General features: G+C 39.5%; 1 protein-coding gene across 1 annotated transcript in view; it reads right to left on the bottom strand.

Annotated features, from left to right (window-relative positions):
* Reln (reelin) overlaps positions 1-23,306 on the bottom strand; it is a 416,018-nt gene that overhangs the window by 293,920 nt on the left and 98,792 nt on the right. Inside the window, exon 3 of the mRNA XM_028778108.1 lies at positions 3,642-3,777. Coding sequence (XP_028633941.1) covers positions 3,642-3,777 — 136 coding nt within the window. The remainder of the gene's footprint in view (positions 1-3,641; positions 3,778-23,306) is intronic.

The following is a 23,306-nucleotide window of genomic DNA, read 5'->3' on the forward strand; positions in this document are numbered from 1 at the left end:
CCTTACAAATACCATGCACATGCTAATGTTATATATTAGTCACTGGATTTCTTCAAAGCTAGCACACCATATTTTATAAGACATTAAGTAACATATTAAAACAATAAAAGGGAGACAGTGGAATGGGAACCCATGACTTTAATATCTAAAAATATTTTTAGGGCTCCCAAGGTGGCTCAATGAGTAATATATTTGCCACAAAGCATGATGATCTAAGTTCCAACCCCCAAACTCACATAGTAGAAGGTAACATGCCTCCTACAAACTATTCTCTGCCTTCTACACATGGATTGTGGCACATACATGCCCAACCATTCCAACAAATAAGTAAGTAAATATAATTTTAAAATTAAAAAATATATTTAAAAAACCCCTCAAACCAGTCTACCAAGGTTATATATTTGATTAATAAAAACAAATTTTAAAAAGTCAGAAATGGAGCTGGGGAGAAGGCTCAGTTGGGAAAGTGCTCACCACACTAGCACTGGGACCTATGCTTGCCTCCCCACCATCCATGTAGAGTTGTAAAAACTAAGGCACTGTCATGCTGGTTTGAAATCCCACCTCTGAGAAGGCAAGGAAAGGTGGTGTTGAAGGAATCTCCTATGTCTGTTTGAATACTTCACTTGTCAAATAAAGCTAATTAGCCAGTAGCTGAGGCAGGAAATAAAAGGCGGGAGTTCCAGTAGGAAGCAGGGATTCTGGGACAGAGCCAAGCTTAGGAGATTTCACCCAGGAACATGGAGGAGGTCTGCAACATGGGAGCTGAGTAAAGGTAAGCATCCATGTGGCAGAACTCAGAATAAACAGGATATTAAGCTAAGGGAACAAAGTATATGACCTAGGTATTTGTAAATATATTTGATTCTCAGAGTCATTATTCCAGGAGCCTTGGGCTAGGAATCATGGATAGGACAGAGAGGGGAGAAGTGGAAAACTTCAACAGCGGTCCTGCAGAAAAAGTCTCAAATACAAAAACTTTCCCAGGAAAAAGGCAATGAGATTAAATGTTGACCAGCTCTATGGGATAAAGTGTGATATTATCAGCTGAGTCACACAGAACACAGACAGGCAGGAAGTATGTGCAGTCACTGCCCAGGGGTGGCCTTAGGAAATAGACACTGAACTGGACCCTGTCGGGGCTAGAGAGTTAGTGATAAACTTTGGTATATATCAGTTTTATGCATTTTGTTGCCTGAGCATGAGATTAGAACAGAAATATTAATGATATCCTCTACCTCTGTTTTGTCTGACTATCTATTGAACAGCTGTTTCTAACTGGAAGTTATTACACTTGACAAATATTCAGTGAGCAACTATTGTGTGCCAAGAACTCTTGGGGAAGATCACTAAAGAAAAGATTCTTGCCTCCAAGGAATTTGAATATTAGTGGTAAAAAAGTAATTAAATGAACAAGAACATATGTTAGAGATAAAGACAAATGCAGTGAGGGCCATGAGTAAAAGCTAGGTAAGAATGAGGAGGATTGGTGGCTGAAGGGTAGGGGGAGGTGCAGTCAGTGTTGAGAGATGTCAAAGCCTTTGAACCAGTGTGGCATTTGTCCTGTTGAACAATGCAGTCGACCTCCCAGTCTCCTCTTACTCAGCTCAGGAGAGAAACTTAGGTTCTGAACTATCCCAGACCCTGTACTGCCTCAAATCACCTGATGATCACATTTTCTTCTTCCCCTCCCTGGTGAGCTACACACATTTTTCCTTGTATTAGCTGTTCTCCCAGATATTCTGGCCATAGCTACACAGAAGTAGTTAGTTAACTTAGCAGATTTTAAACATACATTTTTGGAGGGAGAGGTCAAGGCAAAATTAGTGATCATTTTCCAAGTGGTGTGTGAAGCCCTGAAATATGGCTTTCATTTTAGTTTATAACATTCCCTTTCCTGTTGCTTGGACAGGACTATTCATTTAGTACTTTTTATTTTTAATTTAAATATAATTGCACTATTTCCCCTTCCTTCTCATCCCTCCTCCTTCCCTCTCAAGGTCATAGCCACTTTTTCATTTCTCTCTCCCTCCCCCCTCTCTCTTTCTCTCTTACACACACACACACACACACACACACACACACACACATACAACACACACATACACAGAGAGACATACACATATGTATAACCAGCTAAATCTATTTAGTGTTGCTTGTGTGTATATGATTTTAGAGCTGACTACTTGGTATTGGATAACCAACAAGTTGGCTCATCCCTGGGAATGATTAATTCTCCCTCTCAGCAGTCATTCGTTGTCTGTCGATCATTGTCTATGGGCAGGGCCCCATGAGATTCCTTCCTTCCATTTTAGCATATATTCTTGTTGTCATTGTTCAGATCTTATTTAGCTAGCCATACTGTTGAGGTATCTTGGGTTAAGATTGGCCATCATTTCTAGGAGACAACCTCACAGTAGACCTCCTGTTACTCTGCCTTACACAATCTTTCAATCCCATCTACAACCCTATGTAAATGGTGAAGGGGAGAAAGAAAGCAAGCAATAGTATTATCTAGCTGTGATGTCTATGAACCACAGCAACAATCAGCGTGGCAAGATATGCCTAAAGACTGCAATAGTGGTACTCCTGTCTCAGCTCCCACCAACACATATCAAATCAGACTTAAAGCCCACCCAGCAGAAGGAAGCCATGTCTGGTATTGTGAACCCAGCCAAAAACCAGGGCTAATGAGGCCATGGACCTTACAGGAGATCATACCACTGCTGCTTTACTAAGCCATCATAATTCCAGACTGCATGCCAAAACTCATACCCACTGATAGTGAAACACTCTCATCAAATATGCTCCCCTTAGCAGTAGATGAAACTTACATAAAACTACAACTGGTCAAACCGTAGAGGTCAGCTGACCATGGGGAACCTGACCAAGTAGACGCATCTGCAGCACAATTCTTGCACCTAAAGCAGAACTCTCTTATCTTTGTTTCCAAATTGCTGAATAGGTATTGTATATATGTTGGGGTACAATTTGGTTTTGCTATGTGATTATATTACAGAATGACTAAGTGGTATTAATTACATATAAAATCACATACTTAGGGAGATTCTAGAAACTCGAGGAAGTAGAAGCTAGCTAAAGACAGTGGGTTACTGGGGCCATGACTTTGGGCACATCCATTCATTCCCATAGTCTCATAACCCCTACACTCTCTCCCTTACCACACACCTCAACAAGTCGTACAATCTTCTGTGCAACCTGTTCCTGCAACCATAATGCTCCACCCAAACACAGAGCAACCAGTTCTGGACTCAACTCCCTGAAGACCGAGGAACCATGTTCTCTGGGGTGTTTACACTGTTGCAACACTGCAAGATAGAACATTCTTCTTCAATGCAACCTTCAATGAGACATCTCTCCCCTCTTCCCTTCACACCAGCATTGTTGTCGGCTGGAATTTAGTTTACAAATATGGTGCTTACACATAAATATGAAAAATAAAATTCTGACTGAAAAGAGACTCCTTTAAAACTAGCTTTGACTTTTTTTTAACACTGCAGTTATCGGTTTCAATTAAAGTCAGACCTACTGACATAATACACTTAAATAGTCACTCTATGTAACCCCATGAAAGGCAGTATTTGCCTCCCACATTTGTTGCACACACAGTAGGTACTTACATGAAATTCACACAGCCCGTGCCGGCTGGTGGAGCAATCCAAACAAAGCTGAGGTTGGTTGTAGGCAGGTGACTCACGTGAGAAGCCACCACGCTGCACATGAACTGATTACCAAACTGGTAGTCAGACATGATCCCTGTGAGACAGTAAAGGAGAGGCGTTACAAAGTAAACAGAATCAGCTCCTACCTACCCACCAAGGCATGATGACATTTTATAAACATTTTTATTTTATACCAATGTTAATTAAGCTAAGTGGCTTCCCATAAGTTATGCAATTTTCCCTTTTCCTTGATTGAGGTAAATTGATCATTTAAAACATCATTATCATGAAATGACCTACAAAAGCCATCACTAGAGAATGTGCTTTGCCTTTGTAGATTTCTCTACTGATCACCAAATCCCCTCAGAGCAGCATGGACCAACAAGTCTGGATTTCTTGAAGCTCTCAGTGACATGGGAGACTACACAGCACAGTAGATTGGGAGGTGTGTTAGCACTGAGATGCTCTTGGGGATAAATACAGTACTCGGACTTCTGTTGGGCTATTTCAGAAGAGATCAGGTTTGCCTGCCAATGGCACTGTTTTTGTACTGGAAATCTTATAACCTGGGGAGCAGTAATCCAGGCCTAGTTCACTCTCAGGGAAACATGGTTTGACTTCTAGAATACAACTCTCAAAAAATTGGAGATAATGGTATTTCTGTCTTAATTTTCATGTTGGCAGCATGAGGACAGATGGGTGTAAGTTAGCGACTTGGTTGGTATAACAGAGATCGTGTTAACAGAAAGAAGGGTGCTGGCCATTTTGTAGTTTGTGCCATGTGCCAGCTTTTGTCTATGTTTGGGAATATCCAGAGTGACATCACTCTTAGATGGACGTGCCTGATGCTGTGTTCTGTGACTTTGCTTATGTTCCATATAGAAACACTGTGGCATATCCGAGGGTGAGTCAGCACCTACTGGAGTATCGGGGGTGCCTGTGATCCCTTTTAACAGAGCAGTTCTCTTAATTTTAACACAGATAAGAAATATGAATAACGACTAAACAATAAGGAAACAACCTATTTAGAAAATAGACAAAATACCTAAAGAGATTTTGTGTCAAAGAAAGTATATATGGCAAATAAGGTACAAACGTTTTCAACAATATACACTACTCCAAACTGCAAATTAAACATTGACAACAACATAGCAACCATCTGTCTATCGGAACAGCCCAAATCCCAAACACAGACAATACCACCTACTGGTGCACATATACACTGAGTTAACAAAACTCTTCAAGTGAAATGAAAGCTTGCACACACACACACACACACACACACACACACACACACACGTTTAAAGTAGATTTGTCAATAGTTTCTAACACTCAGGAGTAACTAGAAGGTCTTTCAGGAGAAGGGTGAATTGTGATCTATCCAGGAAATAGAGCCTAGTTTAGCTAAAATGGAAATGATATATGAACAAGCTATATAGGGATGCAAAGAAAGCTGAAATACATGTAGTATCATGTAACAGTAGCCAATCTGAAAAGCTATAGGATGCCTGATTCCAGCTAGATATCACATTTTACATGTAGTATCATGTAACAGTAGCCAATCTGAAAAGCTACAGGATGCCTGGTTCCAGCTAGATATCACATTTTAAAAAGGGAAAACTAGAGAAGCAATTCAAAGATGAGTGCTCACTGGGGCCTGGCAAGGGAGAAGGGAAAAGGTTGCGGAAAGGGTCTGAGGGCAGAGGCTCTTCTATACAGTGCTTGAATAACGGACCACAGTCATTATGTAAATGCTCAAACCTCGTAGGACATGGAATACTCAGAGTAGCGCCTAATAGATGCTATGTGCTCTGGGTGATAACGATGTGCCAAGTGCAGGGTCACTGATCTTGACAAATGTGCCACTGTGGGCAGGATGTCAGCTATAGAGGTGGTATTTTTGCTCTTTTTTCTCAGTGTGTAGGGGCAAGGGCTATATGGGTAACTTTTAAACTCATTTTTGCTGTGAATTTAAACTTGTTAAAAAAGATCCACATATTAACTAAAAAAATTAAAACATTGCCAGGAATAGGAAACTCAGTTTCAAAATTCTCTGATTTATTTAAGTCATGGTTTTGAGCAAATGCTTTATACTCTCTCAAATAAAAAAAAAAAAAGGAAATTCTGTGCCCCATATCTACAATACACTAAATGTGCTGTGAGACAGGAGGAGACGTACTTGGTACTACAAATGCGGCCAAGGGTCCAGGTTTAGGGAGCTCAGTCCCAAGGGCTGAATCCACTACTACCTTGGTGAATGGACATAAACATTTAGATTTCACATGTAAAACATGTGGTGCTTGATTCTCATAACAAACAACACATAAGACAATATACCATGATGCATCTAGCTGATTGTCCATTATAAATACTGATTTTCTTCCTGTCTAAATCTAGGTATTTCTCCACAAAACCTCAGTCCATTCACACTGTCTAAACCTGCGCCATCAAAGGTGGCTACTTAAATACAATCTGATTAAAAGTAGAAATATTTACTTTTATTTACTCAAAACTACAACTTTAATAAATACGAGTTTCAAAGCTTGTTTCCTATTCTTGGCAATGTTTTAGCTTTTTAGTTACTATGTGTTTTTATTTAACACAAGTTTAAATTCACAGAAAAATAAAAAATTCAGTTCTTCAGTTGCACTGATTATCACAAGTGCTAAAGATGCAGCTGCAGGTGGGCATGTATTTGGCAGCAGAGAACAGACCACGTCCTTCCAAGACAGAGAGCCCTATTAGACGACCAGTGCACAAAGCAAACCTCAGCTTCTCTGGATTTACCACTCATTGTTGTTTTTTTTTTTTTTAGCTTCAGTTTCAGCACTGTTTCCCTGTAAGTCTTTCCCATGCCCTTCCACACTGTACACCTGAAATAGCAAGTGGGTCCCTCGGCTGTGTTAACACAAATGATGCCCTCTAATTAAATAATTAAATTAAAATTAAATTAAAATACAGTCTTCAACTGTTCTCTGTCGCCTCACAAATCCTACGTCGGGATTTACTATCATCTTTTCACCTCCAAGAAAACCCAATGTTCGTCTCCAGGCTTCTCCTGAGCCTTTTACTTAATCCCAGAATACTAGAAGGCATCAGGCATGTTCTGCTTCTTTTCCTTTGCTATATCCTCCATTCCAAAGGAAATCGGATATCCTTCTGGCACCTGTCACAGTATACACAGTCAACGTTTAATTTACTTAGTCATGCTTTAAAAAGGTTTCTTGGTTCTTGAGATTAAAAAACATACACATTTTTTATTAATTCACTTACAGTGTTAACATTTCCATGTTTCAGTTTGTTATGTGATATTCTCATTTCTAAACTGTTCTAGGTTTCAACATCTTCCCCTGGGCTTCTACAACAGGGCCTTACCGGTTTCTGTGCCCTGTGTCTCTCTTATTGTACCAAAATGAGTTCTCAGAAAGGTCCATTTCCTGCTCGCTTTCCTGTCCCGGCTTCCCATCAGCTCCAGCAGAATAACGCTCTCGCCACCTCTCCTTATGTTTATCACAAACAATATGGCTTCCCATTCTCCCTAAATTGTCCACTGGGTCTGAGCTTCGAGTGCCAGTTACCACTCTTAGAAGTATATACCCTCTCATCTTTAGTAGACTATGTCCTATGTCGTCCTCTTCAAGGGCAGGAACACTAGCTTTAACACCAGGAGGGAAGTCACTGAGGTAGGGACATGCCAACCTCACTCTCAATGACTTCCATCTCACTCATGGCCTGAGTCCGATGCTTGGGTAGATGGCCTTCCTACACATCATAGCAATCCACCTGTTCTTCCATCTTAACACATGACTTTCTCCCCACATAGTCTATGAGAGTCCATCTTTGTATTCAGGCAGACAGCACAACATATGACTCACCACAGATATTCAAGAAGTATTTTCTGTTTAAATATATAAACAACTTTAAAAATTATAAAGACTGTAGAAAGCACAATATATGCATGACTTTTGATTGGAATAAGTCACAACTGATCTAAGAAATGGAAGAAACAGGCTAGTTTTGCAAGGTAAAGATGACATTATTTTCTCATTTCAATCTTTAAGCTACATCTTAGACAAAATTCATCAAGCCAAAGAAACCATGAGGTTAGAGAGAAAATGAGACTCCTAGGGAGATGACATTCCCAGAGCAGACTCAAGAGCCATGACTCAGAATTGCCACTCCCCTTCTGGTCAAGCATGAAGCAGGGACCCTGTGTGTGGAAATGACACATCTGCAAGTCAGTCTGGTCACATAGAAGACGAATTCTCCAGCTACAATCATGTGGGAAGGGAAATTAACGGAACAAGCTAAGATTTCAAACCTTTGTAACGTGATTCATGGTCAAGTTTCCTTCCTCAAAATTCCTCTTAGGGACTGAGTCAATGTCTAAATCATATACTACCTTACTGAAATTTATAAGCTGCTGGCATACATGTGCATGCCATATATATGGCTGACACATACACATTATATATACATATGTATGTATGTATGTATGCATGTATGCATGTATATACACTCATACACACATATGCATACACCCTCTCCTGAGTAAATATGCTACGGAATGATATTCTTGCTATCTAACTGTCTAGGAAAGTAGTTCTCCAACCTAACTGTCTAGTGGTACATCTAACCTGAGTACAGGGATTTTTAAAAGCTTATCCATCAAGTATTATTTGTAGCCAGTGCTTGAAAACTATTATTGGGTATTATTAAATAATTACATTATAAATGCTATAACTATATAGTTATAAGTTAAATTAGTGCATGTTATATAATTATATACAGTGATTATAACATTAGTATTATCATTATCATTAACATTATATAAAATTCTGAGTTTAGGGTTGAAACTATTCACATTATCAAAATTTCAACACACTTTAAAAGTATTCAACAGAGTCTTACCAAATGCCCTTTGTAATAATAATGTAAAATATTCTATATTCTTGTCCATTACTCCAAAAATGATCCCACATGTGTCTTCCAGACCCTTGTGTCTGTGGATGTATGTGATGGGGTCCGTATGATGCATATGAAGGCAAGAGGAAAGCCATGGCTATCATTCCTCTGGAAGGCTGTCCACCTCCTTTAAGCTCAGCTAGACTAGCTAGCCAGCAAGGACCAGGGTTCCTCCTGTATCTATTTCTAGCACTGCACAGAGCTACAACCATCAGAAATGTATTTACTTAAACAGAAACCAGAGAGGAATAATCTGGTATTCACAGAAACCTTATTTTGTACATAAAGTAAATGACAGACTCTACCCAAAATGACTTGAGTGAGGAATAAACTAAACTTATAAATAAATTATCTAGAAAATAAGTATGTGCTAACTGGATGCTACTGATAAAAATGTGCATTAAAACTATGAAAGCAATTCATATGTACAAATACAACAGTGAAAATGAATGTCAACAGAAACATTTCCTATGACCTGGAACCATGATTCTAATGCCAGTTGGGATATCAAGAAAATGAACAATTAAAATTTTGCTCACGGTCAAAAGGCAGTAAGCAATGGTGCCTAGATTCTAACCAGGGCATTCGGTGACCAGCCAGAACAGTTGTCTTGACAGGAAAGTTACAGTTTCCCCCTTTTTACATGAAACATCAAGGACATCAAACAGTCCCCTCAGCTTTCCACACACAGATGTGTAGCCACTGTCAGCTTTGCCCCTGTCCAGCCTTATTCTGATATCTGGGAAATACTGATTTTGAGCACTGAGCTCCTTCCGCTCCAGAGTACTCTGAGCACTATGTGAATAAACCAAAAGAAAAGAGGACTTTGCACAGACACAGACATCATGATCAGGGTGCACCCAGAAGATGACAGAAAGTGAATGACAGCAGCCAGCATGGCTTCTGTTGTCTCACAGGACACAGGTTACTGCAATCACTACCATCTCCTCAATGCCCGTGTCATGACAGACACGTGATTCCTGCATGAGACTTAGAATCGTGTTCTTAAGATTCTAATACCTGACTATGGTCATACAGGGAAACAAGACATATTGAGTTTTAATCATACTTGTAAAAAGAAAAGAACTAAAATAAATAGGTCTAATTAAGCTGTTTCTCAAGAAAACAAGTGAACATAAAGTGCACATGTATGTCATGCACTTTTATGTTCATTATTGTGGCTATATGGAAACTGTCACAAAAACATTTTACATGGAACTTATTCCCTTGAGGAAACATTTGGAAGAGAACTTGGCTCTCAGCAAAAGTAAACATGTGTGGGTCTCCTGATCTGACATGGGACAAGGAAACTAAACTATACAAATTCTGAAGTTCTACAAAGTGACGTGGCAGTTATGATTTTTCCATGTCATTTAAAACACTTTTCTTTTGGATGTTTTATATACATATCTGAAAAACAAAATATTCACGGACTACATATACTTTCCATATCAGCAATCAGTAGAACTTTACTATACCCATTCCTTTTATGAAATCCGGTGTTTCAAGTTCATTGCCATACAAACCATTAGATTACTAATTTATTACTATCCAATATTTGTCTTCTGAAAGCTGTGGTATGAGAGTAACCAAGAGCAGTTTCCATTATCCATATCACACCTCTGCAAGGTTCATCTCATGATGTCTCTAATTATTCGAAACTTGCCTCCATGATCCCTTTTTAAGGCAGTGACACACATTTCTGTGCCTTCCGGGATGTCATTTTCCCTGATAAGTCTTCAGTTATTTTAAGTTTGTGACTAAACCTTGTATGAACCCATTTCCCATGAGGAATGTTTCTCTATCTTTGAGTGTGCACACTGTGGGGTCCTCAAAGCTGTAACCAGGAGTTCTAAGACTCCCTCTGCCTAAAATAGAATGCCCATAGCCTCATAAGACATAGCTTATTCACTTCTAAAAACCACACTGAAGATTTTAGTTCCAAAAACTAACAATCTTGTGAGAAAATTATACTCATGTCAGGCTTCTTCATGGATTAAAAATATGGTTTGCTCAAATCTGTTTAGTTTGCGATTTTCCACAGTTAGTATGAGGAGTCAGGAACATGTACTGGTTTGGTTTTTCGCACATTTCAGATGAAAACTATTCATGCCCATGAAGAAACACAGAGCAAGTATATTAATCCTTCAGAGTCTTCTATGAAAACTGTAGCTGCCAATCAAACTGATAAAATGCTCAAAGTGTTATTTGCTATTTTGAAGACCTCAAGGGCAGTTGATAGAATGTTTTCTAGAAATCTCAGAAAAGTTACTGCCTTACAACCACTTAAAAAGTTTAAGACTCAAATGTCTGAGGATGTAAACTATCATTTCTACTTCTCTGTTTTCATCCTGTGCTCACTCTGTAAAAGGTTTCATTGGTTAATGAAATACAGTGTTCTGAAAACCTAGTTTGGGAATTTGGTCCTACACTTTAAAGAAGAGGAGAAAAAATGAATTATGTAGTTCCCTCCAGTCACTGTATAGCCTATTAACTCAAAGCTCAACACTGGTTACTAACAGACTGGCTTACCTGCAATATTTTCTGGTTCAATATACAAAGCACTTCAACAAAGTAAGACATGACTTTATACACTGAAAAGTAATCAAAAAAACTCACTGAAATATCCATTGCTGCCATGTATCTGTGAAGTAGCAGGCAGAAAGGGGAGGTATACAGTACACAGGAAGACTCAAAAAGTGTGCACTGCACATTTATTTTCTAAAGCACTGAAGGCTTTTGCTTTCAGATTTCAGCCTAAGAAGCAAAAGCATTAGAAACTATAATAAAATCATTCTGGAACTGTATGATGATGAGATTGGTGAAGTTGCCTGGGGAAGTACACTGCTTCCACACCCTTCATCAATTATGTAAATAGAGCCTATTCTAAATCAACTTGGTTCTTTCCTCATTTATGAGGGTAACCAAGCTGAGCCTCTGTTCCTCCTAACACTGTCAGTCCCTAACTGCCTTCTATTGTCTTTTGACATATAGTATTACCTCATTTTTACTGGAGAGGCAGTAGGGAAAAGGTCAAACTGAGACCACTGACTCTGGAGGCAAGCTGCTCCTGTACAGACCTGCCTGTGCTGCACCACCAAGAAACCATGGATTCTTGAGAATCGCTTGGTTCTTCATCAAGAAAACAGGGAGGAGAATAACAGGGTGGCTGTAAAGGCGAAATGACTGGATAGCTCATGGTCCTATCTGTGCTAGCTGTCCTTATAATTTCCATCTTAGAGACTCAGAAATCAAGACACAATGTCAGTGACATCAATCACAGCAGAGCTGGTAAACAGTGTCTGGAGGTGGGTTTAGCTTCTGTCTTGCACTGTCTGTTGGTTTCCTTATGTGGTAATGCCTCATTCTGAGAGAGATCCCAGTTCTGACAGCTTTAAGTCACAGTTGCTCCCCTGTGCAGCAAAACCAATGAGTTACACTTAGATGCTTACAGCTGCTGAGTTTACAGACCAGCGTCCTTTCCAAAGATCGAGTGGAGTGTGCACTGTCTTTACTGATGCTGAGCTGCTTCACCAAAGCTCATCTCTGTTGCCTTCTTTCCTAGCATCACACAAGCTCTTTCCTGATGAACAGCTATGATATGCTGCCTGCCCAGCAGGCACTAATCTAACCACATCACACTAGCTACCTGTCCACATTTCATCTTATTACCGGGGCCAACTTATTCCTCTGATCTCATTTTGTTCACGTATGATTGAAGTTGCATTTTACCCACGTAAGGAGTTATATTTTACAGTAGGCCAAAGAAATAATTAAAGAGGTGTTTTGAAATATAAACACAAGGCAAGCTGGGGCAGAAAAGAACCTCTGTAAGGCTTTCTTTAAGAGAGCAGCAGACTCCAGACTGCAGCCATGGTGGAGCAACACCAGCTCCAGGGAACCTCCTTCGACCTTGAAAGTCTTCCCTCTTCACTATGAAAGGAATGTCCATATGACCTGCATGAAGTTTACAGCAGTAATTAGAATACAACATCTTTAGACCTCTCCATTTCCTGATTTCAAAAACAGAGAAGGATGAGATCACAGAACAAAAAGTAACAGCCAATATTTGCTTCATATGTAATGATACAAAGTTCTTTCTTTGGAATTTTTTTTTACAAAGACTAGTTCGTTTGTCCTTTTAAAAACCTTGCTCCTGTCATCTAGAAAAGCTCAGCCTGCTGAGTTTTCACATAGTCCACTATTTGCTTGACTTTTGTATCACAGCCCTGCCACATTTTGGTGGAGTGACCTTAAAGTGAGTTATATAAACTCTCCAAGTCCTAGTAACATAGATAATAAGATCAATGAAACATGGAAGTGATTACATGAGACAATTCCCAGATTTATATGCCAAGTTTCATATAAAGTCACTAGGATAGTGTCCAAGAGGGGCCTAAACTTTAATTACAGAACTGAAAACTGTACTTCAGTCTTTCTCTGTCTCTATTAGACTCACATAAAATTACCCTTCGAATGGGCTGCAGATCACTCAAGCTAAGTATGAATTCTGAGCTAAAATGGTAAGTCAGAGGCAGTGTAACTCTTGTTGCACCCCAAAGGCTCTGCATATAGAAATAGGATTTGGTTATCTTAACTGTGCCTTCATACTGGCAGCCCTAAAAGTATCCCTAATTCTAAACAACCTACAACTTCTGCTACATTAGAATAGCCCTACAACAAACTACTTTATCAGATAGTTTGTCTTTGTTAAAACTAATAACCCCATGGTGTTCTATCTGTAAACATGCAAAGTCTCCAAGGCATAGAGACTTCTTCTCCAGTGCTTGTGAAAGGTTGTATCATTAGAACTTTCTTTTCTCCATTAGTACCATCCCTCAACAAGCTTTCTAAAACAGTCTTTCTTTTCTGAATCCCTTTGAGCGAGATAACTCAGACCCAAAAGGACATGCATGGTATGTACTCACTAATAAGTAGATATTAGCCAAAAAGTACAGAATACCCAAGATACAGTCCACAGAACTAAAAAAGGTTAACAAGCCGAAGGGCCCAAGTGAGGATGCCTTAATTCCAGTTGGAAGGGAGAAGAAAGCAATCACAGGAGGGGTAGACAGGGAGGGTCCTAGGTGGGAAAGAAGTAAGGGAGGGGAAGAGGGGAACATGATCAGGTATTGGGTGGGGGAAAAGGACTGAAGCCCTGAGGGCCAGCAGAAAGAATGGAAACAGGCAACCTCAGGAGGTAGGAGGTAGAGGGAGCTTCCAGAATGTACCAGAGACCTGGGAGGTGAGAGATTCTCAGGACTCAAAGGGAGGGACCTTAGATGAAATGCCCTATAGCAGTTACAGTGGAGAGAGGAAACTTGTAGAGCCAACCTCCAGCAAAAAGACAGGGCATCAAGTGAGGGATGGGATTGCCATCCCACAGTCAAAATTTCTGACTCATAATTGTTCCTGTCTGAAATAACTTCAGGGACAAAAATGGAGAAGAGCCTGAACAAAAGAAGGTCCAGTTACAGGGCCAAAGTGGGATTCAGCTCAAGGGAAGTTCCCAAGGCCTGACACTATTACTGAGGCTATAGAGTGCTCACAAAAAGGACCTATCATGACTGCCCACCAGAAAACCCAACAAGCAGCTGAAAGAGTCAGATGCAGATATTTTCACCCAACCAATGGACAGAAGCTGCTGACCCTGTGGTTGAATTAGGGAAAAGCTGGGGAAAGGCGCAAGAAGCTGAGGAGGAGGGTGACCCTGTAGGAGGACTAGTAGTCTCAATTAATCTGGACTCCTAGGCTCTCTCAGACACTGGACCATCAACCAGGCAGCATACACCAACTGACATGAGGCCCCAAACACATATACATATACAGCGGAGGACTGCCGGGTCTGGGTTCAGTCAGAAAAGATGCAATGAACCCTCAAGAAACTGGAAGCCCCAGTGAGTGGAGAGGTTTGGTGGGGAGGGAGGTGGGAGAGTGAGGATATACTTGTGAAGACAGGGTGGGGGGAGCAGGAGACATGGGATGTGGAACAGCCAGAGGGGTGGACTGGGAGGGAAGCAAAATCTGGAGTGTAAAAAAAAGAGAGATTAAATAAATTCTTTTTAAAAAGAAAAAAGTCATATAAAATATAAAGTTATCTAAACAAAATCCTGGATACATTCTGCTGCTGTTCTCATTTATGAACCACAGAATTCAATCTAATTGAAGAAATCATATAAACAAAATACAGCTGGTCTGGAAGGGCCAGAAAACTTGAATGCAAGAGAACACAAATACTATACATACAAAACCATAAATCACCTCCAAAAGCCTTTGAATCTACTCTTCACCTAACAGATAATTATTTTCCGCCATTAATTATGTGTTCTGAATTCTTCTGCCCACAAAATCAATTATAATAATATAATGTATTTGTGAGGTAAGTCACTTCTGAGAAAGTATTAGAACTTGCATACACACTGTCCAGGTAATGGAATGGTGGGAGCTGTCCGTGGTACTGAAGCTCATCCTGCTGGGTAGAATGTACCTGCCTTTACTGAGGGCATTATAGCTCAATTAATATGATCCCTACAATTTCTATCTCTTTGCTGTTGTAACCATTCATCAATAGAATCTGAAAAGAACTGCAATCTACTATTTCCTAGATGAAGCAATGGGAAAAGATAGGTGACATATATGTTCCTTTCTTCTCTTCATTTCAAGAGAATCCTGAACCAAGCTTGAAAACAATCTCCACTGCTGGGGAGCAGCATGAAGAACAGCCCACCTAGTGCCATCTTGTTCATGTGGACTTAAAATCAAGATATGATTCAAGCTAATTTGGTTCAATAGCAAAGTCAGACTTACCTTGCTACAACATCTTTTAAATATGAATTCCTACCATAGTTTATTTCCTTGCTATGTTAGTTCTTAAGACAAATGATTTGATCTTACTGATTTTGAACACCACCCCTAAAATAATCTTTTTGTAAGTGAATAACCAAATCCTGTACCCTGTTTTTGTATTCTTTAAAATGCTATACATTTTCAGAAAGACCTATATACTTTAGAGCAGTCAAAGCAAAACTGTAACAGGGTTAGACTGTACAGAACTAATCAGTAACAAGATTCTAAAGCCAAACATCCTTGGTTTGCATTTCTGTTCTTCTATACACCATGTCTTTGCTAAATTATATGATAATTATGTGTTTCAGTAAAGGTAGATGTACAGTAACACTACCTCCTTAGTTGGGTTACAAAGTTAACATATACAAAATGTTTAGAACAATTCCCAGCATGTAGTAAGAGATACATAAATGTTGGATGATTACTACATCATTAAAAATTCTTATTAGGGTTCTCTCTTCCAGCTGAGCAAGATGCCCAAAGGAAAGAAGGCCAAGGGGAAGAAGGTGGCCCCGGCCCCCGCCGTCGTCAAGAAGCAGGAGGCCAAAAAGGTGGTCAATCCTCTGTTCGAGAAAAGGCCCAAGAACTTCAGCATTGGGCAGGACATCCAGCCCAAAAGAGATCTAACACGCTTTGTTAAATGGCCCCGATACATCAGGCTGCAGCAGCAAACAGCCATCCTCTATAAATGACTCAAAGTACCTCCTGCCATTAACCAGTTCACCCAGGCCCTGGACAGGCAAACAGCTACACAGCTGCTTAAGCTTGCCCACAAGTACAGGCCAGAGACAAAGCAAGAGAAGAAGCAAAGGCTACTGGGCCATGCTGAGAAGAAAGCTGCTGGCAAAGGAGACATCCCAACTAAGAGACCACCTGTCCTCCGAGCAGGAGTCAATACAGTCACCACCTTGGTGGACAACAAGAAGGCTCAGCTGGTGGTGATTGCCCATGATGTAGATCCCATTGAGCTGGTGGTTTTCCTGCCTGCCCTGTGCAGAAAGATCGGTGTGCCCTACTGCATCATCAAGGGAAAGGCCAGGCTGGGTCGCCTGGTCCACAGGAAGACATGCACCACTGTTGCCTTCACACAGGTTAACTCGGAAGACAAGGGTGCTCTGGCTAAGCTGGTGGAAGCTATTAGGACCAATTATAATGACAGATATGACGAGATCCGCCACCAGTGGGGAGGCAACGTCCTGGATCCTAAGTCTGTGGCCCGAATTGCCAAGCTGGAAAAAGCAAAGGCTAAAGAACTCGCCACTAAACTGGGTTAAAAAATAATGTACACTTAAGTTTTCTGTACATAAATATAATTACAAAATTAAAAAAATTCTTATTAGGAACCCATTTCTATCAATTTCTTAATGACTTAGGAGATCTTATTTTTTGGTAAAGGCATTCATTCATTACCTCATATTTTTTTCATATAGAATTATAAATACATTAAAATATTAGATTAGCACATTAAATCACCTACAATACTAAGAAGTATAGCTTAAAATATTATACATCATGGTAGCAGATTATGTACCAGAAGAAATTATTAGCAGGGCTGGGAATGTAGGTCAGTGGGTGAGCACTTGACTATCATGGACAGGTAACCCTGGATTCAATCCAAGAACTAAGAAAGAAAGCAGTAACAATGAATGAAGATTTATTTTAAAAAAATACATTCCATTCACTTTTCTATGTTTTCCAGACCCTCAGTACCTAAGTATTTTCTGAGTGAGAAGATACCACTTTAAGGAAAAATATTTTTCACATGAAAAACACTTTTAACTCTTTCCATTTAAATTGTATTAAAATTCATGCTCTACTATGTCAATAATTAGAATAGTCAATCTCAAAAATATGTGTTTTCCCCTTTGAATCTAAATGATTACAAATATATTCTTAGTTTTCAGATGTAAGATGGATTAGAAAATTAGGAATGAAGCATATATCTTCTAAAACCTGTAGCACTCTACAAGCTGAAGACTTGCAGAGATAAAGATTTGAATTAAACTGCTTTGGGTGTTATTTGAATAGGTAGTCATTTGAAACCTGCAGTGCTAATTATTTTTTCCATACATCCCAATTACAGTTTCCCCTCCCAACTTCCAGTCTCCTCCCACCTCCCCTGGAAACCCAGAGCCACTCCTCCTCCATTTTTTTTTACAAGTAAACTATTTGTTACAGGTAGATTTAATTTTTTTCCTACTATATTTTATTTTAAGTTTTTTTAAATTCCATACTCTCTGTAATGAGAAATGAACACATCTATTCCTACTTTCTCATTCTAACTCCTCCCATGTTCTATCCAACAGCTCCCTGCCTGCTTCATGTTTCCTAGTAACCCACTAAGCTCAGCGAGTGCTGCCTACCCAGATGTGCACGAGAGAATGGGACAGCTATCAGTCATTAAATAAAAAAACTGAATACTTCTTCCCACCTACAGCTATCCACTTACAACAGCTTCCCTGTGATGGGCAGGGCCTAGAGATTATCCTCTCTGTGTCAGAGTTTTGGCTGGCATGATCTTGAGCAGGAAACCACAGACGCTATTAGTTCAAAACTGCAACAGCCATGTCAGGTCATGAAAACCTCAGTTTCTTTTAATAATGACTGTTTTATGAAGCTTATTTCTGACTCAATTCTTTGCATTAATCCAAATTATCATATTTTATAACATGGCTTCTTATAAACTTTATCAACATTTTATCTTTAATATAATTTTATTACCACATACCATACCTCTTTTGTTATTAGTAAAGCATGGTGATTTCAATGAGAAGGGCCCCCATAGACTCGGATGTTTGAGGAGTTAGTCCCTAGCAGGTATAACTGTTTGCAAATGATTTAGAGGCATGGCCTTGTTAGGGGAGGTGTGTCATTGGGGGCGGAATTTGAGGTGTCAAAAGTACTTGTCACTTCCAGTTGGCACTCCCTCACTTTTACCAGTGCATCAAGAAGTAAGGTCAAGGCTATTGCCACAGCACCATGCCTGCCTGCTTTCTACCATGATGCCTATGATGACGGTCATGACCTCATCTTCCCTAACCCCAATAAACACTTCTAGGAGTTTCTGGGCTCATTGCGTCTGTCATAGCAATTAAGAAGTAACTAAGATATAATGTTAACATAATTTCTACATATATTTTGAGAAAAGTAAATGTAGGCATAGGTTTGGAATCTTACAGTATGCAATTAAAAATATGATCAACCCTTTTTTAGAAGAGTTATTCTTAGTCCTTTAGAACATTAAATTTTTAATATCAAATTTATAAGTACTACGTTAGAATATTAGCATATATGATTTGCAAAGTAAAAATAAACATGTACATACTCTGAAAACCTAATACTTATATCTTTATCTGTCAGTTTAGAAAAATAAAATACAACATAATTTTACAAGTATCACAACAAAAGTAATAATAAAAACAAACAGAACCTGCTAAGCTCCTTGAAAGGAAATGTTACTAATAGAGGAACAGTGTTAAAGAAAAAAATGTGGTTACAGATACCTGAGGGTCTTCAGCAGGTCAGAGATGAACTATGGGATTGGAGATTTTATGACACAGGTCCTTAATTTATCCCCCAGGGTCAGTAAGGAGACAGCAAGAATAACCATGATAACCTGAGAATGAAAGGTTTAACAGCCTCAGCTCTCCACTGCACCTATCCAGGGAGGGTCAGAGAATGTGTCAGGTGTCTGGCCAAGCGACTTTCAGGTTAGTCTAGCCTGGACAGAATTCTGGGTTTCTGCCAATAAGTATTAATGATGTCTTAGGGGACTTAAGACAAAGGGAAGCTAGTTAATGCACAGATACTGAAAGAGCAAAAGCATCATGAAAGAAGTACACACCACCTTGTGAGTTCAATAAACTATTAGATGAAACTTGAGATGTTTTAAAAAGAGGAGCAGGATTCTCTCAACACATAAGGCAGATGTTGCCTGAGAAATGACATTCAAGGATGACATCTGGCTAGCACATGTATACACAGGCATCTGTTCCCACATGTATGTGTATCCATAGCCACACACGATTTTCATACGAGAAGAAGTTCTTGTGCCTAGAACTATCAATAGTAAGAGTCACCTTCACTGGTAATTTGGAAGCCCTATTTGCTGTGATACTCCTCTGTGTAACAGATTATTGATAAGAAAAATGCTTAGGTTTACATTATAGAAATACACACACACACACACATATTATGTATGTGTGTCTTATAACTATGTGCAAGAGGTTGACTTTCTAAAATTTAAATGCATAGCTAGGAGATACCACTATTTAAATATTTGAATGTAGGTTTTTACCTAAAGGGAAAGAGGGACATTCCACTGAAAGTCTGTATGGGTAGCTTAGTCGTGTCATTCATCTTTTAAAGAATGTTAACTTGCCTTTTAAATAGATTTATCTTTTTTTTTCTCCATCTAGTGTTCAGGTATGCAAAAACAGCCTCACCACAATGTATAGGGATTTGCAAATAAACTTAATTCCAATAGTGGAGAACGGGTTCTACAGAGAACTGGGAATTCAGTTCCTAGTTTGTGGAGCTGTTCTCAGAGGCTGAGCATGTGTCAGCCATGCGGCTAGTCTGTACCTGTGGCACAGGTAGGAAGTATGGCCACATTGTCAGGACACTGAATAGGGTTTTACGACTGATGTCCAGAGTTCCTTAGAGAACCCACAAGCAGAGCACTAAATATCACCCCATCAGGCAGATTCAGGGATGGTAAACAGGCTTTGAAGTACCAAGAGGGAGAAATACAGCAGCCATTTGTTCTGCTCCAGGAAGGCCAGTCACCAGGGCCGGAAGAGGGAAAAGCTACTTCTTCAAGGCTCCAGTGAGCTTTTGATTTAATGTTTTACATTTATCTCTAGAAACAACTTCAGCGATATTTCTAACATGCTGAAAACACAGTAACATCTGACCTAACTACTCTCTTCCTTTGGGAATTCCTTAAACATCTTTCTATGTCAAATGTCATTAACTTGATGGTGGTGGTGGTGGTGGTGGTGGTGTGTGTGCATGCGTGTAGGCCTGGTTGGTTTTCAATATGACTACAGAATGTGCTACTGTGATGGGACCTTGGTAGCCGCTATCTCTGCCTCTTTGCATGGCTGAGTGTCCTTGGCATGGTTATTTAGATTCTACAAGCCTGCATTTCCTATAATATTTTCACAGGGGTATTGCAAAAGTTTGCTTTGGTCAGGGTCCAAACTTTACTTTCAAATTCTAAGCATCAGCATATGATAACTGGCTTTTCATGATATTGGTATATGATGGCTGCTTGTCATAAGGACATTTCCTTCCACACCTACATCAGAGCTGTTGGTGGTACACCTTGTTTAATCACCACGCTTATTTGCCACTATAATAAATGAGACACTACAGGAGCAATACCCCAGCAGCTAGTATGCTTTATTACAGCAGATGCCAGCAATGGTCTGAACATCTTGTTTACTAGTGAATAATGAGGAGGTAGCTAACTAGCCTTAGCAATGAATGCTGGCCCTAGAGGGGAAGGAGCTCTGTATACTTTACTGTCTAGAATGAAGGGCTGAGCATAGGCTTACTCGGAGAATACAGAAAAGGAACTGTAAGAAATCCCTCCATGTGATAGTCTCAACGTTTCATGACTGTGTGATAGCCACTGAAAACCATCGGAAATTTTTGTTCCCTTAAAAAGGTGGGTTTGTTTTTTCCTTTTAAGAAAGTATAGAAAAACAACTGGAATTAAATGCTTTGTTCTCATGAGTCAATGGAGCATACTCTGCACACTGACTGCAGGTTTGGTGTTGAGGAAGTTGGTGAGGCTGCCCATTTCTTTAGGATTCTCTGCTCATGTGGAACCTATATGTAAGTGTCACATTTGATCTCATGATTAAAACAAATTCAAGCTGACTGCGTATTTTTTTAAACAACTGGCACACAGTACATTTAATTTCTTTCCATTCCCCATAATGAAGCAACCTGAACTGTTAACAAAGCCTAAGTTATATTCCTAACTGTGCTATTATATATAAAATATTTAGGGAACATCTCCAAATTTGAGCAGAAAGAACATAGTGGAAGAAGTTTCAGGGACTGTAAAATCTAAGGAAAAAAATTATACAGGTGTCACACCAAAGGCCCAGGGGTAGCATAAGAAGCTAAGAGTACTTGAAGTTTTTAAATGTGTACAGTGACAGCAATAAATATTCCTCAAATTCCCATGAACAAAATATCAAATCTATGTAAATAAATGGTTAAGCCTCGACCTCCAAAGGCATGCATGCAATCACTTGTCTTATTGGCTTTAAATATGAATGCCTAGCTGTAATAAACTGAAGTGGGCATATGTCATTCATTATATCATAACTATAAATGGAAAAATTTAATATTCCCCAGATGTTTCTAGCAATAGCGGTAGGCAATTAATGATTACAAGACCAGAGAAATCCTCCAAACAATTTTATACTCAACTTGCAAAACAGTTAATATTCACCCTATCATGTACTCTGTGAAAAGCAAAGGCCTTAATATTTCTACACTGTGCTCCCTAGGGACTCAAGGTATTTAAGTTTTATTTAATTACAGTTTGTAGCCAGCCAGTTATTATGTGGAGTAAGGCAGTGAACAGAGTCACACTGTTTTATGGGTCCTCTGATAGCATTGAGCTCCAAGTGCTTAGATGCTGGCAAATGAAGAACGTAAGGAACTCTTAGGTGGGGGGGGGGGAGACCCAGAGAAATAAAATCAATAAAGACTACCGGTTTTGAGGTATATTCTATGGCCTATACTTTGCCTACCCCCCAATAAATCTTGATAACAACTTTATGAAGCAGCTCCACTGGACTGGAAGGTTGGCCAGTCCTGAGGGCCAAGCACACATCTCTCTCCAAGTCTGAATTAGTGGCATCGTATTGGCAGCTGGAATTCGGCCACAATGGGAAGACTTACCCCACAGAAACTGGCAAACACTGTAGATGAGGGCTTGTTTTCCTACTGGAAGTCTGGATCTTAAAGCTCTGCTCTCAGTAGCTGCCGCTAGATACAGGGATGGTTACATCTAATATTCATTGGATCAGAAGAAGCAGATGGAGTTCAACAGCCTGTTTTGATAAATTTACTAACTCCTTTATAAATGCTAATTACTTACAGAAAGAAGACAACAAACTAGAACTACCTCAGAGATCCAATATTAGAGACTGCTAAACAAATATGGGCTATACAATGTAGTGTTGTGAACAAATATCTCCATGTCACATTACAAGGACACTCTACTTCTGATATATATTATGGGCCAATTTCCTACAAATATTATAGAACATCCAATGAACTGAATTCAACCAAGTATGACAACTAAAGCTAAAGCTGAGGTGCTGACATACTATAGGCATCCCTAAAATCCAAAGTGCCTTTCCTCCACATTTCTATTTTCTGTCTTTAAGATATCTTGACATTTATTTATTCATGCATTTGTGTGTCCTGTATACCATGGCATGCAAGTCTCAGTCCCTCCTTCAGCTGTGGGGTTCCTGGGATTGAACTCTGGTCACCAGGCTTGGTACCAAGTACCTTTGTTAATTGAGCCGTCTGACTGGCTCTCTTTTAGTTCTTAAGTAACTTTATTAAAATATAATTTATTTGCCACAAAATTTACTCCTCCACACAGTTGGGTGGTTGTGTGTGTGTGTGTGTGTGTGTGTGTGTGTGTGTGTGTGTGTGTTGCTTTGTGTGGTGAATATATGTGGGGTGTGTGTGTGTGTGTGAGTGCACATACATGATGCATATATGGGAAAATCATTCAAACTACTTCATTTTATTCTTCTGTCTCTCTCGAGC

This window comes from Grammomys surdaster, unplaced genomic scaffold (genome assembly GCF_004785775.1).
Source record: "Grammomys surdaster isolate TR1022 unplaced genomic scaffold, NIH_TR_1.0 325, whole genome shotgun sequence".
Lineage (NCBI taxonomy): Eukaryota > Metazoa > Chordata > Mammalia > Rodentia > Muridae > Grammomys > Grammomys surdaster.